The following is an 18,496-nucleotide window of genomic DNA, read 5'->3' on the forward strand; positions in this document are numbered from 1 at the left end:
CCTGCACCTTCATGGTTGAAGGCAGTGATCAGAGTCCTATGGGGCTTTCCACCCATGCAGCCACCTCCTGCCTCGCACGGCAGCAAGCCCTTTCCACAGCATGCTTGGCCTCACCTCCTGGAGCCTGCAGTTCCCTTGGCATGAGGCTAGTCGTGCCTCAGACCCCATCCTTCTTCCTGCCTGGCAGGGCCGGCACCAAACCTAGGGCAGCGGACAGGGTTCCACCTTAATCTTCTCACCCTTTAGGGCAACCTTGCCTCCACCACTTTGCTTTGTTAGTGCTTAGCTTTAAAAAGCCCTCAGCTAAGTGCAGGTACCATTGAAGCTCCCTCTTCAGCTTCCCATCTTTGGTGAGGTTTGGCCCCCTCTGTCTTCTCAGCACTGCGAGTCATCCTGATTATGGTCACTGCATCCTGCTGAATGGAGCTGAGTTAGCCTGGTCATCTCATAACATGGTGCTCCATTGTCCCCTCCAGTGCTGCTCTGCTCTGCCCTCTGCTTTTCCAATACCGAGGAGCCAAAAACACACTGTGGTGTACTGGGCTCTCCTCGGGCCTGCGGACAGCAGAAATTTACCCTCGTTCGATGTGCCCATCTGCAGGGCCTCTGGGGTTTTAAGGGACTGAAGGTTCAAGAGCTGGGTTGAAGCTTGCCCTGTGCCTCCAGCAGAGCAGGGTGTTGGGCTGCGCAGTCACAAGGCTGCACACCACTGGCTAATCTGCACTCCTGTAGTCCCATGGCCTTCAGCTAATCTCCTTTCCCCTCTCTCCATTGCTTCCAGCCAGGGACTCAGCAGATGCTGCTCCGCTCTGAGGGAGGCCACGTATCCCATCCTCTTTCCTTCAGCAGGGTCGAGGGGGTCTGTCCTGTAGTGTCATACACCGTGTCTCTAGTACTTGTCTCTCAGTTGCTTCTTCTCTGGGTTCTTGTCTGATCCTCCTTAAGCCTGTATTGGTTACAGAGAAACTGTTTTCATCTGTTTTTTTTCCTTTACTTCTAGCTTTCAGATCAGCTACATCTCTTGCACCTCCAAGGTACTGGCCTGCTGTTGTCATCTAGCAAGTGCTATTTAATTTAGGTCTCTGGACCATTTTCTTGTCTCCTTTGCCAGCCGCCCTCCACCTGCATTTGTAGCAGGGGCTGTTGTCTGCCTTGGATGCTTCTGCTGCAGATCCTTTATCTAGGTCCTTGCCTCCGTCTAGAGTAAAACAGTCTGGGATATTTACCTCTCTTGCTTTCCTGCACTTTAGCTTGTGGTCATTCACTTCCAGCTGCCTGCCCCACTCCTGCTGGAGGGATGTCCAGGTAGGAGGTCCAGCTGAGGCCATGGAGCTTGTTGGGCTGAGCCTGGCTCCAGGCAGCACAGCCACTGGAGCTCAGCTGCCTTTCTCCTCCTGGATTTCCCTGCACTGAAGCACTAAGGGCAGGGAGGACTGATGTAGCTGGAATATGGCCCACCAGACTCCCAGTCTTCCTCTTCCATAAGTGGAGTGAGGCCCTCCAGGTCGGGAGCCGCTGCCAGTGCCTCTCCGGAGCACCGGGGCTGCCGCCTTGTGGCGGCACTGGAGCCACAGGGGCTGTGACACCCTCTGGTTCCCACCTCCTCTCCTCTATCTAAACCCTGTGCTAAACAGACCTTATCTCTCCTCTGTGGCTGCCGCTGCCAGCCCTTCCTCGCAGGGGCTGCTGCGTAACGCCAGTGCCTTTCGGAAGATGCTGAGCAAGTAGCATCCATGGCCAAGCCCGTGGGGGCTGCTGGGCTCAGGGTGCTGTCTGAGGAGGGATCTCTGCTTACTGCTACCTCTGCTCTCTGATCTCGCCTCTCTTCATCTTAACCTGGGGCAAACTGACCTGAATTAACCTCTCATCTTCTGGGTGCTCTTGGTTCCTGGCCAGGCTACCTTCTTGCATCTTCTAACTTTCTCCCTCGCCTCTCACTTGTCATTTTAGTGTAGCCTCCGCCCTGCATTCTGACAACCATGACCGCTATGAGCGCCTCACCTCCGTCTCCAGTTCTGTGGACTTCGACCAGAGGGACAATGTGAGTAGCAGCAAGAGTCAAACACCTTCCCTTTGAGTGGCCAGGAGCCCATAGCTTGTCTGACCCAAGGGCTCCTCAGAAGCAACGCCGATTGCCCATCCCTGGGCCTTAGGTCCCACACCTTGTAGTGTATAAGTGTGGTATAGAGCTCAAGGGGACATAACTATGTGGCTTCTAGACATGTGCTTAAATAAGTAGTCTGTACATCCCTGTGGCTTAACGGACATCTGTCCAACCTATCATCTCAGTATCACAAATAATACTTGCCGGGAGAAAGGTGACTGGCTCCTCCTCACAGCACTATCTACCTCTGCTGATGTTTTCCTCTCTAAAGGGGAGGCGCAGTTCAGTAGGATAACAAGATGTGATGGATGAGTGGTGAAGCTCTGAGGAAGTGTTCCTCTTTCAGGTGTCCTTTGAGGAGTACTGGTTTGTCCCACTCTGCCTTCCCAGTCCCTGCAGAGCTGCTCTTGTCCACCATGATGGCTAAAGTACCTGTATGGTGAATTTTGTGGGTGTCCCTAGGCGGTGGAGAGCTTCCATGCTAGCCAGGAGACCATAGGTTGTCTGGGAGGCTGAGGTCCAGTCAGTAGGGGACAGCCACATGGCAGAGTCCAGCCTATGTTGTGCCCTGTGGAGTAGCACTGTCATCTCCTTCACCTGGACCCATCTGTGGCTCTGCATATCTGGGTGCTCGTGGTCTGTCCCCTTCCTGTCCTGAGCAGAGTCTGTTGAGGTGTGAGAACACCAGCCTGGTCTCCTGAGCCTTTGAACGAGGGAGCAGGGAAAAAGGAACAGAGTGACACAAGACCCTACTGTCTTCTTTCTGCACAGGGTTTCTGCTCCTGGCTGACAGCCATCTTCAGGATAAAGTAAGTGCCCCAGGACCTGCACGTAGGAGCCACCTGGGGAAGAAGCAGAGGGTAGTGCAGGGCATTGGGACACCCAGTGCAGTCGTGTGAAGTCACTGCCCTTGCTGCAGCCCCTTCTCTGAAGAGCACAGGCAAAACGTGTCCTCTGGAGAGGACGAGCAAAGACAGGACTTGATGAGGAGTCCTAAAGCCAAAACTGAGGGGTCAGTGAGTCCATGACAGAGAAGAGCACCCAGCCCAAGTCTCCCCTGCTTCAGTCCCATCTCAGAAACACTGTCTGCTGCTCTGCAGAGATGCTCTTCTACCTGGGACTCCTGCTAGGGGCGCTGCTGTCCAAGGAAGGATTACAAAGGAGGGACTGGAGGATGCAGGGAGATACCTCAGCCTGATGATGCTCAGGAGTAGTCTCCTGAGCGCTTCTTGGCTTCAGAATGCTGTGGGACAGTGTCAGCCATCCTGTGTCTCAGCAGCGGAAGCAAGGCCTACCAGAAGGATGTGACCTTGGGTTTGCATGGGTCCAGCTGCCCATCCCAGGAGTGGAGGGCAGGGGCGTGGTAGTGGGGCTGCAGTAAGCATTGCACGGGCAGGTTTCTGCCCAGGCTGGTTCAAGGCTGGGTGCTGGGATCCCTACTTGAGGCCTGGCCACAGCTCTGTGGGACAGCACCAGGGGTGCTGTGTGAATTCAAACCAAGAGGGCAGCCATGACCCTTTGCTTTCCTGCAGCACTTGAGGGAATGTAGAAGATTGCCTGACGGCCTTTCTCTCCCTGGCAGGGATGACGAGATCCGGGACAAGTGTGGAGGTGATGCGGTGCATTACCTGTCCTTCCAGAGGCACATCATCGGGCTGCTGGTGGCCGTGGGTGTGCTGTCCGTGGGCATCGTGTTACCTGTCAACTTCTCAGGGGACCTGCTAGGTGAGAGCAGGGAGAATCTGGCTGGGCTGGGGGAGCTGTTTTCAACACTGTCCCAAACCACTGAGGAGCAGTGGAGGGCAGGACGGGACTAACAGGCAAATTCTGACTGCTGTCCCACTTTGAGAGTGGCACATCCAAAGCATCATCCTGGGCAGCTTGGGGTTTTGGGGTGTTCTGCAGGTGAGATTTCTGCTGTAGCCCACCCCAGTGGTGCTCTGTGCCACTCAGTATAACTGAATGTGCTTGTCTCTGCCTCTTTCTCCCTAGAAAACAACGCCTACAGCTTTGGGAGGACAACTATAGCTAACTTGAATTCTGGGTATGTGTGGGCAGGGATGGGATGGATAATTGAGGCCCTTGGGGTATTTTGTAAATGTTCTTTTGCTGCAGAGCCTCACCTCCTTGAAGGCTGCTTTTGTGCCCTTGCTGTGAAGCTACTGTCCCTACTCCAATTTCCAGACTAAACTCCAGGAAGTTGGTTGTAGGGCATGTGGGTGCCATGCCAGTTATGCTGCTCATGACCCCATTGCCTTCAGGGCCTGACCAGCCACGTCCTGACTTGTAGTGGCAACCTTTTGTTGACCTTTGTGGTCTCCTTTGTGACAGGAATAACTTGTTGTGGCTGCACACGTCTTTCGCCTTCCTTTACCTGCTGCTGACGGTGTACAGCATGCGCCGGCACACCTCCAAGATGCGCTACAAAGAGGATGACTTGGTGAGCAGGATCTGGCTGCGCTCTCAGGCACATTTTTCCCATACCCTTCTGTCAAGTCAGGTGGCCTTGGAGAGAGTGCAGAGCACCCCACTTCCCACAGCAATTGAGGTCTGCCTGGCTGAAGGCAGACCTCCTCCAGAGCAGCAGCCCTGACTGTCTGTAGGGAAACAGGAGAGGCCTGCTCTGAATGAACGTGTTGGGGGGACCTCATGACTTCCTCAGGGCTTGCTCCAGCTACTTTTGCCTTCTTCATTAAGGATACCCTCTCTGTTCAGGCAGGTGCAGTATAAGCCCCTGGGATGTCAGTCTGCGGCGCACTGGGATGCAGGGTGCCAACAACTAGTGGAAGCATAGGACAGGGGGAGGTCTGGATGCTGGAAGTGATGGGACTGCCCTTTCCCATCGCTGACTCAGGCCTTGGAGGGTTTTGCTGCAGTCCAGTCTTTCACACCATCCACACCTGCCTGCCCTCTCCTTTTTTATTTTTCTTCCTTCCTTCCAGGTTAAGCGAACTCTCTTCATCAATGGGATCTCAAAATATGCTGAGCCAGAGAAGATCAAGAAGCATTTCGAGTGAGTCTCACTGTGTGCCTAATGAAAGGCTGCTCTGTAACAGGGGTGGTTTTATTTGGGTAGTGCTAGCATTATCTGGAATGGCAATAGTACATCAAGAGCAAAAAGCTAGTCTAAATTGGTGAACGCTTTTATTTTGGTCATCTCACTGTTATTTTTCTGCACAATTTTTTATCTGAATGTGCAGTGTCCTTAGTTTTGTGCCTGGGGATACACCCAGCTAACTCTTGCAGAGCCATAGAGGGTCAGTGTGGTAAGTAGTGGACAGAGTGTGTACTGAAAGGTAGTCGAGCTCAGAGATGAGATCCAGGCAGGAGTCGCTCAGGCAGTAACTATGGGATGTTGTGCTGCTGCTTCTGCCCTGATCACAGTCCTTGTGGAAAAGTATATTTTTCTTTTTAATAAAAAAAACAAAGTTTCTCTTCCTTCAGGACTTCAATGAACACGCTGTGAGGGCCATGTTTAGAAGCAGCATAGAGAGAGGAGAAATGTTTTGTACCCTTTGGGAGTCCTTCTGACCCCAAGCCCTGTGGCCCATGAAAGCAGAGAGGAGTTGTGGGGTCCTGGTCCTTGCTGCCACAGGACAAACATCTGAAGATGCTCCTCGTGCATCCGGAGGATGTAGTGTTTGCCTCATGTGTGTCTTCTGCTATAAGGGACAGAGCCTGCAGGCTACCCTGCTGCCCCCAGCAAGCTCTTGCTGTGCGTCATGACGCTCAGCCCAGGGCAGGAGAGAAGTCCTGGATGCGTGTGGTTTGCTTGAGGGTACAGCCTTTGGTGCCAGGTGTGATGAGCTGATGCTTCCCATCCACAGGGAGGCCTATGCCAACTGCACCGTCCTGGAGGCCCGACCCTGCTATGACGTGGCCCGACTGATGTTCCTCGACGCAGAGAGGTAACCCCTGATTTGGGAGAGAAGTCAGGGTAGGCCAATGCCGTAGGCTCTCCCTCAAGTCTGGTGCCAGAGGAGTTTTTCTGAGCTGCTCTCTTTCTTTCTTTCCTTCCTTCTCTTCTGCTGTCCTGTTTCAGGAAGAAAGCTGAGCGTGGACGAATCTACTTCACCAACTTGCAGAGCAAGGAGAACACACCATCCATGATCAACCCCAAGCCCTGTGGCCACCTGTGCTGCTGTGTCATCAGGGGCTGCGAGGAGGTGGGGGGAGAACCAGAGATGTTTGGTGGTGGGGCATGCCAGGGCTTGGGTCCCCATGTTTCTGCTCTGACCCCTGTTCCCTTTCCTAGGTGGAGGCCATTGAGTACTATACCAAGCTGGAGGAGAAGCTCAAAGATGACTACAAGCGGGAGAAGGAGAAGGTGAATGAAAAGCCTCTGGGGATGGCCTTTGTCACCTTCCACAATGAGACCATCACAGCCATGTGAGTGTAAAAGGTCCTGTCTTTCATGGGAAGGTGACCTGTCCCAGCTCTTGCCTCAAATCAGAGGAATGTCAGCACTAAGGCATCCCCCTTAGCTTGTCCCAGACAGCCCTCTGTGTCAGCATCTCCCTCTTTCTCTTCTTCTCCAGAATCCTCAAAGATTTCAACGCTTGTAAGTGCCAGGGCTGTGCATGCCGTGGGGAGCCCAGGGCCTCCTCCTGCAGCGAATCCCTCCACGTCTCCAACTGGACCGTCAGCTATGCCCCTGACCCGCAGAATATCTACTGGTGAGCAGCTCTGTGGGGCTTAGTGGGCCCTGGTGATGGGAAAGGGGTGCACCTTCCCTGTCTCCTTCTCCATCTGCTCCTCTGGTAACTGAATGAGTTGTTCTTGCTGAAGCCCAGCCTGGCTGAGCTAGAAGTCTGATGTGACCTGGAGAGGGAAAGCCTTGGGCTGGCACCTCAAGTGCTGTTCACGCAGGCTGGGCCATGGTGTGCACGTGAGGCTCTGGACCTGCCCTTCTGCCCCATGCAGCCATCCTGATGCCTTCCTTACCCCTTCCCAGGGAACACCTCTCCATCCGGGGCTTCATCTGGTGGATCCGCTGCCTCGTGATCAATGTGGTCCTCTTCATTCTCCTCTTCTTCCTCACCACCCCTGCTATCATCATCACCACTATGGACAAGTTCAATGTCACTAAGCCTGTGGAGTACCTCAATGTAAGGCCTTCGGAGACAGGTGCAGGATGGGTCGCATGGAAACCTCTCCAGGGCACAACAGCCCCTGCAAGGGAGGGGGTAGGGAGAGAGGTTATCAGTGCTCCCCAGGTCCTGTCAGCCTGACCAGGAGGGATGTGTTGAGCCTGGCCAGGGTGCAGTGGCAGCCACGGTGCTGAGGACTCAGCATCAGCAAAAGCAGCTGTACCTGTGGCTGGTGCGAGAGCTGACGTACCGTGTAGTACACAATCTCTTCTTTCCCTCGTTACAGAACCCCATCATCACCCAGTTCTTCCCTACCCTACTGCTGTGGTGCTTCTCTGCTCTGCTGCCCACCATCGTGTATTACTCTGCCTTCTTCGAAGCGCACTGGACCAGGTAAGGACTACCAGCACCTGCGCTTAGCCATACCAGCATGCTGCCTGGCCATTAGACATTTCTCGCTAACGTAAAGCTCCTGGCTGGATCCCTTCTGCTTGAACTGTCTTCCCCTCCAAACGTGGTGTTACATTGCCCCTCTTGGACATTTGGCATCTGCTGTGGACAGCTGTTCTGCCAATCTGCATGGTTGTCTGAGCAGAGCTTGACATAGGTCTACAAGAAGTAGAAAGCTGGAAGGAGTTGGGGCTGGTCACTGAGAAATGCTAGTGGCAAGGGAAGTTGTGGCTCAGGTGAGTCAGGAGTGGGCAGGGGTGGTGTGCCTGTACCCATGTGCAAATCATAGCTTTTCCAAGGGAAAATTGCCTTAGCTGCTATGGCTTCTGGCCACAGGGAAGGTATTTGAAGTGCAGAGCGCTAGAAATGTGCTGCTTGTGAGGCACATTCCCCACAGCATGTGCGATGTAAGCTTTGTTTTCTGTTCTATGTTGCAAACACCGGTGAGGACAGTGTCACCAGCTTTGAGGATTGCAGGTCAAGAGAGATGATTGCGGAGAGTCCTCTAAAGATAAGAGGGCCGGGAGGGCCTGTGAGACAAGCGAGGGAAGGAACTGGGACTCGAGAACAGACCTCAGGCACCCTGGAGGGGAAGGGGACGTATTAATGTACCAGCAGTGGACAGAGTGGAATTCAGATTGGACACTGGGAAGTACTTTCTGATGAGAAGCGATGGGGGCACCGCTCCTGCGGCTGGTGGGGCAACAGTGAAAGATTTAACAGCCTCCTCTCTGCCTTCAGGTCTGGAGAGAACAGGACGACCATGCACAAGTGTTACACCTTTCTCATCTTCATGGTCTTGCTGCTGCCATCGCTGGGCCTGAGCAGGTAGGCGTGGTGGGAAGGGAAAGCAAGTGTAGAGACCTGGAGCATGGGGACAGTTGAGATGTACCCATGGTTGTTGTTCTCCTACACTACATCCTTTCCCAGATGCAGGAGTGACCTGGCCACCATCCCCTTGGGAAGGTGATGTTTCATTCTGGTTGGGGAGCCAGGCCAGACCATACCTGGCTGGGTCTCTAGAGCTTATTAAATCAGTCTGCAGACAGGCTGACATGTGCCGTGGTGTTACAAATAATGCTGCAAAAACTGGCACGGTCGATGGACGCATGTGAAAAATCTGCTCGAGGTCTGCTGGTGAGGGAGGCACTCCCCACCTCTGTGCTCAGGGAGCACTCTGAATTTTGCACAAAACTAGGGAATTCCCCATTTCAGCCAGAACTGCTGGGGTGAATGGTTATGTGTAGACTGCATCAATGCTCATCTGTTTAAATGATAGTCCCAAATCTTCCTGCAGGAGTTATAGAAATGCCCTGTCGCAAACAGTGGTGCGTCAGCTGCTGGCTGTCAACATGAGCTCCCAGCACCGAACAGTGGCCGAGTAGGGAAATAATGTAAGGAAGGAAAAACTGGAGGGTGGGAGTGGGACAGGGTGTCCTCGCTGTAGTAGGGAGTTACACTACACATTGTAGTGTGGGAGATCTGTAACCCCCTAAATTCAGGATTTGGGTTACAGCCCTGCAGTGGTGAAGTCAGGCAGCTCCTGAGAATAGACAAACCCTCTGATAGAATCAGAATAATAGTCCTCCATCCTAGTGGGTGACTGCAGCAATGTTTCCCAGCGAGATTAAAACTTTTTTCCATATAACCTTACAACCTAGACAGGTAAATGTTCTCAGAAGGTTGGCTTTTTGACCAGATACCATTAAACAGACTGTACTTCCTTCTGAGAACTCGGACCAGCTGCTGTTGCCTCTGGAGCTCTGTACTCCACTGGTACCTGAGATGCCAGAGAATTGGACAGTTCTATATCAAAAAATTAAAACTGAGGAAAATGGGATTTGTTTCTCCTAAGGGATTTTTTTTTTTTTTTAATCTCAGTGTTGGAGGGTACTTTGTACCTAGCCAGTTTCTTCTGTAGAGTCAGTCACCTGTTCCTGGCATGGACGTTATGCTCTAAAAGAGAGGAGAGGAAGATACTTTACTAATAGGACTGGGGCAAAGGGAGAGGACACATGAGAGTAGGAAGCTTTATGTCCCTCTTCGGGTGCTGCAGTCTTTTTCCCAGTGTCTGATTTACATAATTGCTGGTTACACATCCCAAGAGGGAACAAAAGAGTCTATGGTCAGAGCTTTGGGTCTTTCTTAGAGCAGCTTCCACATATTTGCATGTGTATGTCTGTATGGATGCTTCTGACTGTTCCTCTTTCCTTCTTGCCCCCCTCCCCCACAGCTTGGATGTGTTTTTCCGCTGGCTGTTTGACAAAAAATTCCTCGCTGAAGCTGCTGTTCGATTCGAGTAAGTGAATTTGGGCAGAAGGCCCTTCTTGGCGATAGGGGAAGGTTCTTATTGGTGTCCAAAGGTACTGGGGGCTTCCGGCTGTTGCCCTGTGAGGGAGAAGCACCTCCTGCAGCCTACTCTCACTGCACCTCCCCAGGTGTGTGTTCCTGCCAGACAATGGGGCCTTCTTTGTCAACTACGTCATCGCCTCTGCCTTCATCGGGAATGCCATGGACCTGCTGCGCATCCCTGGCTTGCTCATGTACATGATACGCCTCTGCCTGGCCCGCTCGGCCGCTGAGCGGAGGAACGTCAAACGAGTATGTAGCAGGGCTGAGAGGGTGGGCTGTGGTCTCCACCTGGGGATGGGAGTGCTGCGACGGAGCCCAGAAGGGGCTCGCCTGATGCTGTGTGTACAACTGGGTGTGGTGCACACCCCCACTTAGCTCCCAGAGCTGTGCTGATGGGTCTCTGTTCCCTCTTGCAGCACCAGGCCTACGAGTTCCAGTTTGGGGCTGCTTACGCCTGGATGATGTGCGTATTCACTGTGGTCATGACATACAGCATCACCTGTCCCATCATCGTCCCTTTTGGTAAGTGATCCCGCTCCACCTCCCTGCGTCAGAGGCTGGGGAGAACTCGAGGGAGGGAGGCAAGAAGGATGGTGTGGGGGAGATATCCCCTGTCACTCAGAGGTGCTGGGAAAGAGGCTGATTCCCCACTCTGCTGGCATCCTTCCCTTTCTACCAGGGCTCATGTACATGCTGCTTAAGCACTTGGTGGACCGATACAACCTGTATTACGCTTACCTGCCTGCTAAGCTGGACAAGAAGATTCATTCAGGGGCTGTGAACCAGGTGGTGGCAGCCCCCATCCTCTGCCTCTTCTGGCTTCTCTTCTTCTCCACGATGCGCACAGGTGAGCGCTGGGCTGGGATGCCAGCTCCTGACCTTCTACAGAGCTGTTTCCCTGGCCAGGCTGTGATCTTGGCAGACCCAGCCACAGGACACGGTCAGCGTCCCTCTGACACCGCTTCGGTTTTCCTTTGCCCCAGGGTTCCTGGCCCCCACTTCCATGTTCACCTTTGTGGTCCTTGTGATCACCATTGTGATCTGCCTGTGTCACGTCTGCTTCGGGCACTTCAAATACCTCAGCGCTCACAACTACAAGGTGAGATGGCGTGCTGGGTGGGAGTATAGGACCCTTCTCCTTGGGAGCACAGCTCAGCTGCAGAACAGCAGGGTCTCTAGCAGGGGGTCCTAGCCTGCTCCCTGGTAGATCCTCTGAACCCTGGCTTCACAGAGGGGACAGTCCCAAGGCTCTCCCTGCTGCCTGTATGCTGCTCCTATGACGGGACAGCAAACATGTTGCCCCAGCAGTCTCTCAATTCATCCTTTTCTCTCCAGATTGACCACACAGAGGTGGACACTATAGACAACAGGCAGAATGGGAGACCTGCCACCAGCCTGCCAGCTCCCAGATCAGCGGTGAGTCCTTGTCCCCACCTCCATGACCTGGCGCGCTCCTTACCCGGGTTTGGGAAGGGGGAGGTAACTCCCTCTCCGAGTATCTCTCCTCGCCTCTCTGAGGCAGCACTTGGAGTCTCCCAGCGAGAATGGGAGCCAAATATTGGGTGCTGTGCCCCCTGAGCTGGGTGACGAAGTGTAGCCCCCTGCCCCATCCCACACACACAACCCTAACCCACTGCTCAGATGCTGTGCATTTACTTTCTGCCTCTTTCTTGGCTGGGACAGTGAATCCGGCTGGGTCAGTCTCCTTTCTCATTCTGCATCTTTGCACGCTTGCCTGTCAGCAAAGGCTGTCACCCACTGGGCTGGTCCTGGTGCCGGTGCAAAGGGGTCTCTGTGGGCATTGCCTTGAAGGCCATGAAAGTGCTTTGGGAACTCTCCCTTCCCCTGCCTAACTCTTTGAGATCCCAGATCCAGTTTTCTGAACTTCTCCTTGGCTCACTGGCTTGTTCCAGCTGCTTCCTTCCACCATGAGATTGTTCTAGTTGGGGTCTAGATGCTGTGCAGAGCAGTTCAGGGAGTACACGCAGAGATGGGGTAAAGCAGAGCCTCCTGCTTCCTCAGGAGAGCAGGGCTGGGGTGAGCACATGTAATCCTTCCTAGTCTCCATGTCCCTAAGAACAGCAGCATCTCTCCAAAAGGAGGTTTCCTATAGAAGGCAGGCACAGCCTCAGGGAGACATGTCCACTGGCAAAACAGGGAGCACAATCTTCCATTCAGTGTGGGCTCCAAAGAGCTGAGAAGCCCCATGGTCTTCCAGCCCTGGCTCCCTGCGGCTGCTGCCTGTCCCAGGATGCTGGGCTTCGCAACATCCACTGTTGCAGGGCCAAGCCAGTCCTGCTTTTACCCCCTCTCCTGGTACATCCCATGGAGTCTGGACCTTTCCTTGCCCTCCCAGCGTATCCCCACGCTCAGCCTCTTGCATGGCACTGTGCGTGTTGTGCTCTGCTGCCACGAGAAGCCCCTTGGACTCATGTGTGTTTCTGCTTTCCCCCCACCCCTCGCCTACCCTGCGCGTGGGCCTGGCAGAAGTACATCGCCCAAGTGCTGCAGGACTCCTCACCAGAGGGCGAAGTGACGGAGTCAGAAGAGCAGGGGTCGCAGGACGAGGAGCTCATCAACGCGGATGGCATGAACGATACGGATTTCCAGTCGTGTGAGGACAGCCTGATAGAGAACGAGATCCACCAGTAGAGACCTCGGAGGGAGGGAGGGGAAGGAGGCTCAGGAGCGGGGCAGGCTGTGCACACGGAGACCTAGGAGAGGCACCGAGGTGCTGGCTGCTGCCCTCGCCCACCCACCCCCCGGGGCTGCTGCCTTCAACGAGGGCAGGGGCCCTGCCGCAAACTCTCCGTTTCCCTGACCCTCCACCCCTGCACCAGCCCAGCAGCTCGGTGGGCATGCTCTTTACTAGCTACCTTCTTAAGGCGTCCCCAGACCCAAAACCCCAGGGGCTGGGGAGGAGGGGGACCGCGGCCCCCACGGTGCTGCTCTGGACCCACAGGGAGGAGGAAGGCTGGGTGCTTTGTGGGGAGGAGTACAAGGGGAACTTCTGGGGGCTCCTCAGCAGGACCCCCTGTCCCCAGTTCTCCTGGTGAGAAACACTAATAATTTATTAGATTTACAGGAAGGTGACAAAACAAAAAGCTTTAGTCAGTGTATTTGAAGTCCCACCTAGGGAGGGGGGTGGCTTTTGTTGCACCTTCTACCCGTGCCCACCCTTTCTTAATCCCTTGCAGCATCCCGTTGGTGTGACATGCCAGCGCCAGCAGGTGGGCCAGGTGCAGGGAGTGACAGAAACCTCTCCCTACGCAGGGAAAGTGACGGCCTGGCCTCGTAGTCAGGGGTGGCATCACCCCCGGAAAGGGATGCGGGGTTGGCATGAGCTAGGCAGCCCCTCGCAGGGTGAGGGGTGCCGAGGGCATTTCTCGTGGGCAGGAGGAGGCGCGGGCAGCCTCTCCCCCAGGTCCTGTCCCCTCCTCCCCCAGGGACACAGGCAGGGGATTGCAGTGTCATTTTAAGTGGCATTTTTTTTGCAACATTTTACTCCCCTTTTCAAACAAATCAACCTGACCCCTCGCGTGGTACCGCAGCCCCCTTTGCTGCCCTGTGTCTGCACAGCAGAGTCAGGCCTAGGGGCCAGGGGGGCTGTGCTGGGCGTCTCCTGGGTGCTAGGGAGAGGGGAAAAAGGGTCCTGGACTGCAGGCCCTCAGCACCCTGCAGGGTCGGTGCTGCCTGATTGCAACAGGGCCCCATGGGCTGCCTTCCCTGGGCCGCCACAAGGTCTTCTCCTAGCTGAAGTGGTCAGAGAGGGAGAGAGCCCTGGGATAGCAGCCTTTGGGAGCCCTCTCCAAGCAAGACCGCTATCTTCAGGAGCACAAGAGTCTCTTGGGGCTGTGCTGGCTTTCTTCACCTGCCCTGGCTGGATGTAGGCTCCCCTGGCATTACCCAGCCTGAGAGAGGGGTCTGTTTCTTCCCCTGCTTCTGCCCCTTGCCCTCCCCCTGGTGATAGCCGTGTCCCAGAGGCAGATGGGACAGGATGGATAGGAGAGGTGGAGTGGAACCCCTGGCACCCGCAGGGAGGTCTGACCCGGTTTAAAGGCTCTTTGTGAGGAGGTTTCTGGTCAGAATCAGTTGCCCTCAATTGCTTCCCCCCCTCCTCTTGTGTAAAATGTAAAGGAAAATGAATCTCCCTGCTATTGAGCTATATTTATTTCCCTCAACCCCCTGCCACCATCCTGTTTGGTGCTCATTGCAGAAACTACCACCTTCCCCTTGCCTGTCATCTGTGGGTGCTGCGCCGGCTCGCTGAGGGCAGTGCCCTCCAGGGTCTGACAGGCTCGGTTGGAAGGGGACAGTCGTTCACCTTTTCAATCACCTGTGCTGGCCTTGAAGCTCCAGGCACTTTAATAGACCTGAACAAGTGACGAATCAGCCCTGCCCAGCTCCGCTCTGGGGAAGGGCAGGCACATCCCATGGCTTTTCTCCCCCTCGTCCCCATTAGAGGAGGGGAGCTGGACACACAGAGCAGGCGGGGAGGCTGCTCCAGGCAGGACCTAGCTGACTTTCCTGTACATCTCTCTATAGGAATCCCAGGCCCGGAGGAAGAGGGAACAGAGGGAAGAGAATGAGGGTCTTCGATGCATGGGGAGGGCAGGCCACCCTGGCTCCCAGGCTCGGCTGGGGCTGGAGTGCATGTGGGTGCGGAGGGACCGGTGAGTGTCACCTGCCCCTTCCAGGGTCGGGCTGAGAAATTAAATGAAACATGTGAGCCAAGAGCTCCCGGTCCGCTCCCAGCCTGGGGCAGGGAGGATGTTGATCCTGCTTCCCTATTCTTGCACCTACCTACCACCCTTGCCCCAATCCAGTAGTGGGCTGGATGCTCCGGTCTCTATAGGTATGGCCGTGGCCTGGGGCTGCCTCTGCAGCTGTTGGGGCTCTGCCCATGGAGAGCTGTGTGTTCTGAGTGGCACTGTCTGTGTAGAGATGTGTATAATACCCGTATAATTTGTGTACAAAAGAAAAAGGAACAAAAAGAGCTATTGTCTCTTGCAGTCTTTTCTTTGTGCAGTGGGTTGGGGGCTGGGACCTGGAGGAGAGGACCCCAGCTGCAGCAGGGATGTGGGAGCATGCGTGGTGCAAAAGGAGGAGTGGGGGTTGTGTGCTCCCCCTGCATGAGCACAAGCCCTGCCCGCCTGCTGGGAACCCAGCTCACGGGCTCTCCCAGACCGAGTGGGCTCTCCCTCCGGCTTGCAGAGCCATCAAAGCTAAAAGCTTTGAGGCTAAAAGCAGGTGGATGGAGAGCTGCATGCACTGAGGCTGGGATGGGGGCGGATGCTTTTGGAATGGTATGGGAGAAGAGGGGAGTTTGCTGGTAGCCTTAGTGGCAACTGCCAGCCTGGTTTGGGTGGACAGCTGACGCCTCTGAGAAAGAGTGCTAGACTGCTGGAGTGCAGCACGGCGGGAATGCTTTCCTGCTGTGTGACGCTGGTGGTATCTCTGCCATTCCCTAAGCAGCCAACCCCCAGGGCTGCTCCCTGCTGCGCTCTGCTGCAGGCCGGGGGCTGGGATGGTTCCCAGGCAGCTGCTGTGCGCTCGTTGATTTGTATACAGTGGCCGTTGCTCCAAGGATGGTGCAATGGTAGAGGCGAGGGTGTGGGGCAGGCCTCTGAGAGATGGATAAGTGACCCCAGGCTCCCAGCTCCATTCCCACCTCGCTGTGCTCAGGCTCTGTGGGTTCATGTGCCAGCAGCACAGCATGAGCAGGGGACAAAAAGCTTTCCTTCTGCTGCAGCCAAAGGACTGGGAAGAGGCAACGCCTGGGCACAGATAAAGAGAACCAAAGACTAAAGGAAGAATGGTGCCGCTTCCAGGCCCCTGCAGGCATCACTGCAAAGGGAAGCTTGAGGGAAGAGAATAAGGAAACTGCACAGATATTTGTGCAGGTGTTTGGAATGCATGAGGGGCAGGACATGGGACAGCCTGTGTGACAGGATTAGGCTGGAGCTGTCTTCTACCCCAGAGGAGTCGCTGTGAAAATGGCTTTAAAGGCCACCAAGGGTAATGAGGCAAGAGATGAACCAGAGAAGAATGAGGTCACAGCAAGCACAGGCACTGTCTCGGGTGGATTGGAGCAGGCAGAGCAGATCGGCAATGCTCAAGGCTGGAAGAAGCAGCTGGTAGAAACGTTCCAGGCACAAGCCCAAAGCAGGAAACAAGCCCTGGCATTGCAGGGGTCTGCTTGCACCTTGTCTGAAAGCGCACGCTGCTGCCTGCAGCTGGGGCAGGAGCTGGCTGGTGACCCCGGCGGGGACTCCCCTACTTTTCCAGCCTGTGGGAAGTGACAGCCACCTTCTGGCTGAGGGGTAAGGTGGAGCGGCCACTGTGGTACCCTGGAGCAGGGGCACCCCAAAGCCTCCTCCCCACCAGGGTGGGCAGAACAAGCTGCCTGTGATGGGCTCTCCTATGTGGGAATGGGGAGAGTGCAGCTCCAGTGGATCCTGGCCAGGGCTGGAGCGTTCTTTTGTAGGTGCAGCAGCAGGACTATGCCACAGCTGGTTTTGAGGGTCCTGGTTGTCCCCCCGCTTTAGGCAAGGGACACAGCTCCTGACTCTACATGCAATCTGCTCCCTGCTTAGCCAGGATTTGGCCCTCTGGGGCAAGGTGGGGTGGGTTAGAAAGCAGGTGCTCTGCAAAGGCCTGGGGGGAGCATCTGGATGCCAGCTCCTGCAGCAAGGCGGTGCGAGCACAGCCTCTCCAGCTGCAGCCAGGCACAAGGGGAGGAGAAGGAGCCCCCCAGTTGGTGACACCCATTGGGATCACTGTGTTCAGCCCTGGCACTAGAAGGACAGCAGTGCACAGCTTCTTCCCAGAACTGGGGCTGGGGTGGGCCATGCTGAACGGCGCTGAGCTGAGCTGGTCATGCCAGGCCAAGCCCAACCATGCTGCACTGAGCCATGTGGGCTGCGCTAGGCAAAGCCACACCAGACTGACCTGTGTTGGTCCATGGTGGGCCATGCCATGCCAGACAAAGCCATGTTGCGCCACTAACAGGCTGCGCAGTGCTGTGCCAAGCCCCATTGCAGCCATGCCTGCCAGCAGCGGCACCACCCAGCATACCTGCACTGTGAGTCACGGAGGGCAACCCTCCTGTGGGAACCTCTAGGGCAGTGGGACCTGCTTGGGGTGGGCCCTGCCGGCACCCAGCAGCAAGGTGCAGCTGGTGAGGTGGTGTCCTGATTTCACAGGGATAGAATCAATTTTCTGTTCAGAAAAGCTGCATTCCTGAAGTACGCTGCATTTTCAAGAGACTGCAGCCGTGATCAGGTGAGAACCAAGTTGGTAAGACACTTTGTTTTAGTTTGTTGCCAACTGTGGTGTGCAGGTATCCATAGTGATCAAGGACTTTTCAGCTTGTTTTTGATAGGACCCCAGAGTCCAAAAACCTGGGAGGAGCGTGGCCAGGGCGATTGACGCTTAAATCGGCAATGAGTCTTCCATACCATGTAACGTCATGCTCACTATAAATCAGAAAGTTTTGGGGGATGGCCTCTCTTTCTCAATAGTTGCCATCTCTGGAGGGTCTCTCCCATCATTCTGCTCCTGAGGCCTATTCTCTCTCTCTTCTGGGATTGCAGTTTTGGGACTTACCTGCACTTGAAATCACTAGCCAGGAACAGGCTGGACATTGGTCAAGGGATGGTGAGGAATTGCACTGTACATCACTTGTCTGTATATATTATTATTACTATTACCATTATTATTTTCATTTTATTTCATTTCAATTATTAAATAGTTCTTATCTCAACCTACAGGTATTCCTTCCTTTTCCTGATTTCCCTTCTGGAGTGAGTAGGGGTCATTGAGTAATAGACAGCTGACTGTTGTTTAGCCTCAGATACAGGCTAAAAGTAGAGAGGTGGGTGCCAGCCATGACTACCTGGGCATGCAGGGATGCCAGGGGCAGCTGGCAGGGGGGTTGCTGGCCATGACTGCCTGGGCTTGCAGGATTGCCAGCCCTTGGAGTAAGGGGGTGCAGGCACAGCCTTCCCAGGCATGAGGGAAGGAGAAGAGACCCCACAAAGGGTGACACCCGTTGGGACCACTGTGCTCAGCCCTGGCACCAGAAGGTCAACAACCCTGGGACAAGGCCCAGAGCTTCATCCTCGGGGCTGAGATGCCAGCAACATGGGGCAGTTCCGTATCATCCCCTAAACCCTTTCCCAGGGGAAAGTCGCTTCCTCTTCTCTTTCCAGCCCCGCTTTCCCTGTGCCCCTTGCTCGGAGCAAAGGTGGAAGAAGCGCTCCCAGCCCGGCGGTACCCCTCCATCCCCAGGAGCTAGGAGAGGGTGTCAGTAGCCAGGACCTCACTAGAAGTCCCTGTAAAATCCTTTCCTGTAGCTATGAGATGTCGCTGCGCCTTTAATTCCCCCTCCCACCGCCCTCCCAGCTTTGCTCGCACATCCTGCCCGACGAAACCCCACCTTCCGCGGGGCCGTACCGAGCCGGGCCGGGCTGGGCTGGGCTGGGCTGAAGCGGGCAGG

The 18,496-nt window shown here is 55.1% G+C and overlaps 1 protein-coding gene across 3 annotated transcripts in view; it reads left to right on the forward strand.

Annotated features, from left to right (window-relative positions):
* TMEM63B (transmembrane protein 63B) overlaps positions 1-12,747 on the forward strand; it is a 46,959-nt gene extending 34,212 nt beyond the window's left edge. For 2 of the 3 annotated variants that reach the window (XM_086631661.1, XM_086631660.1), the window contains exons 2-20: positions 1,951-2,041; positions 3,687-3,829; positions 4,097-4,148; positions 4,436-4,544; positions 5,047-5,117; positions 5,932-6,012; positions 6,147-6,270; positions 6,360-6,493; positions 6,643-6,780; positions 7,059-7,212; positions 7,481-7,587; positions 8,386-8,472; positions 9,878-9,943; positions 10,083-10,245; positions 10,413-10,518; positions 10,676-10,843; positions 10,980-11,095; positions 11,332-11,412; positions 12,484-12,747. In XM_086631661.1, coding sequence (XP_086487787.1) covers positions 1,980-2,041; positions 3,687-3,829; positions 4,097-4,148; positions 4,436-4,544; positions 5,047-5,117; positions 5,932-6,012; positions 6,147-6,270; positions 6,360-6,493; positions 6,643-6,780; positions 7,059-7,212; positions 7,481-7,587; positions 8,386-8,472; positions 9,878-9,943; positions 10,083-10,245; positions 10,413-10,518; positions 10,676-10,843; positions 10,980-11,095; positions 11,332-11,412; positions 12,484-12,648 — 2,127 coding nt within the window. In that variant the 5' untranslated portion in view covers positions 1,951-1,979 and the 3' untranslated portion in view covers positions 12,649-12,747. Of the gene's footprint in view, positions 1-1,950; positions 2,042-2,875; positions 2,914-3,686; positions 3,830-4,096; positions 4,149-4,435; positions 4,545-5,046; positions 5,118-5,931; positions 6,013-6,146; positions 6,271-6,359; positions 6,494-6,642; positions 6,781-7,058; positions 7,213-7,480; positions 7,588-8,385; positions 8,473-9,877; positions 9,944-10,082; positions 10,246-10,412; positions 10,519-10,675; positions 10,844-10,979; positions 11,096-11,331; positions 11,413-12,483 lie in introns of all 3 variants that reach the window. The other variant, XM_086631659.1, reaches the window with a different exon arrangement.
* The last annotated feature ends 5,749 nt before the right edge of the window (positions 12,748-18,496 follow it).

The sequence above is a fragment of the Tauraco erythrolophus genome, chromosome 2 (assembly GCF_009769465.1).
Source record: "Tauraco erythrolophus isolate bTauEry1 chromosome 2, bTauEry1.pri, whole genome shotgun sequence".
NCBI lineage: Eukaryota > Metazoa > Chordata > Aves > Musophagiformes > Musophagidae > Tauraco > Tauraco erythrolophus.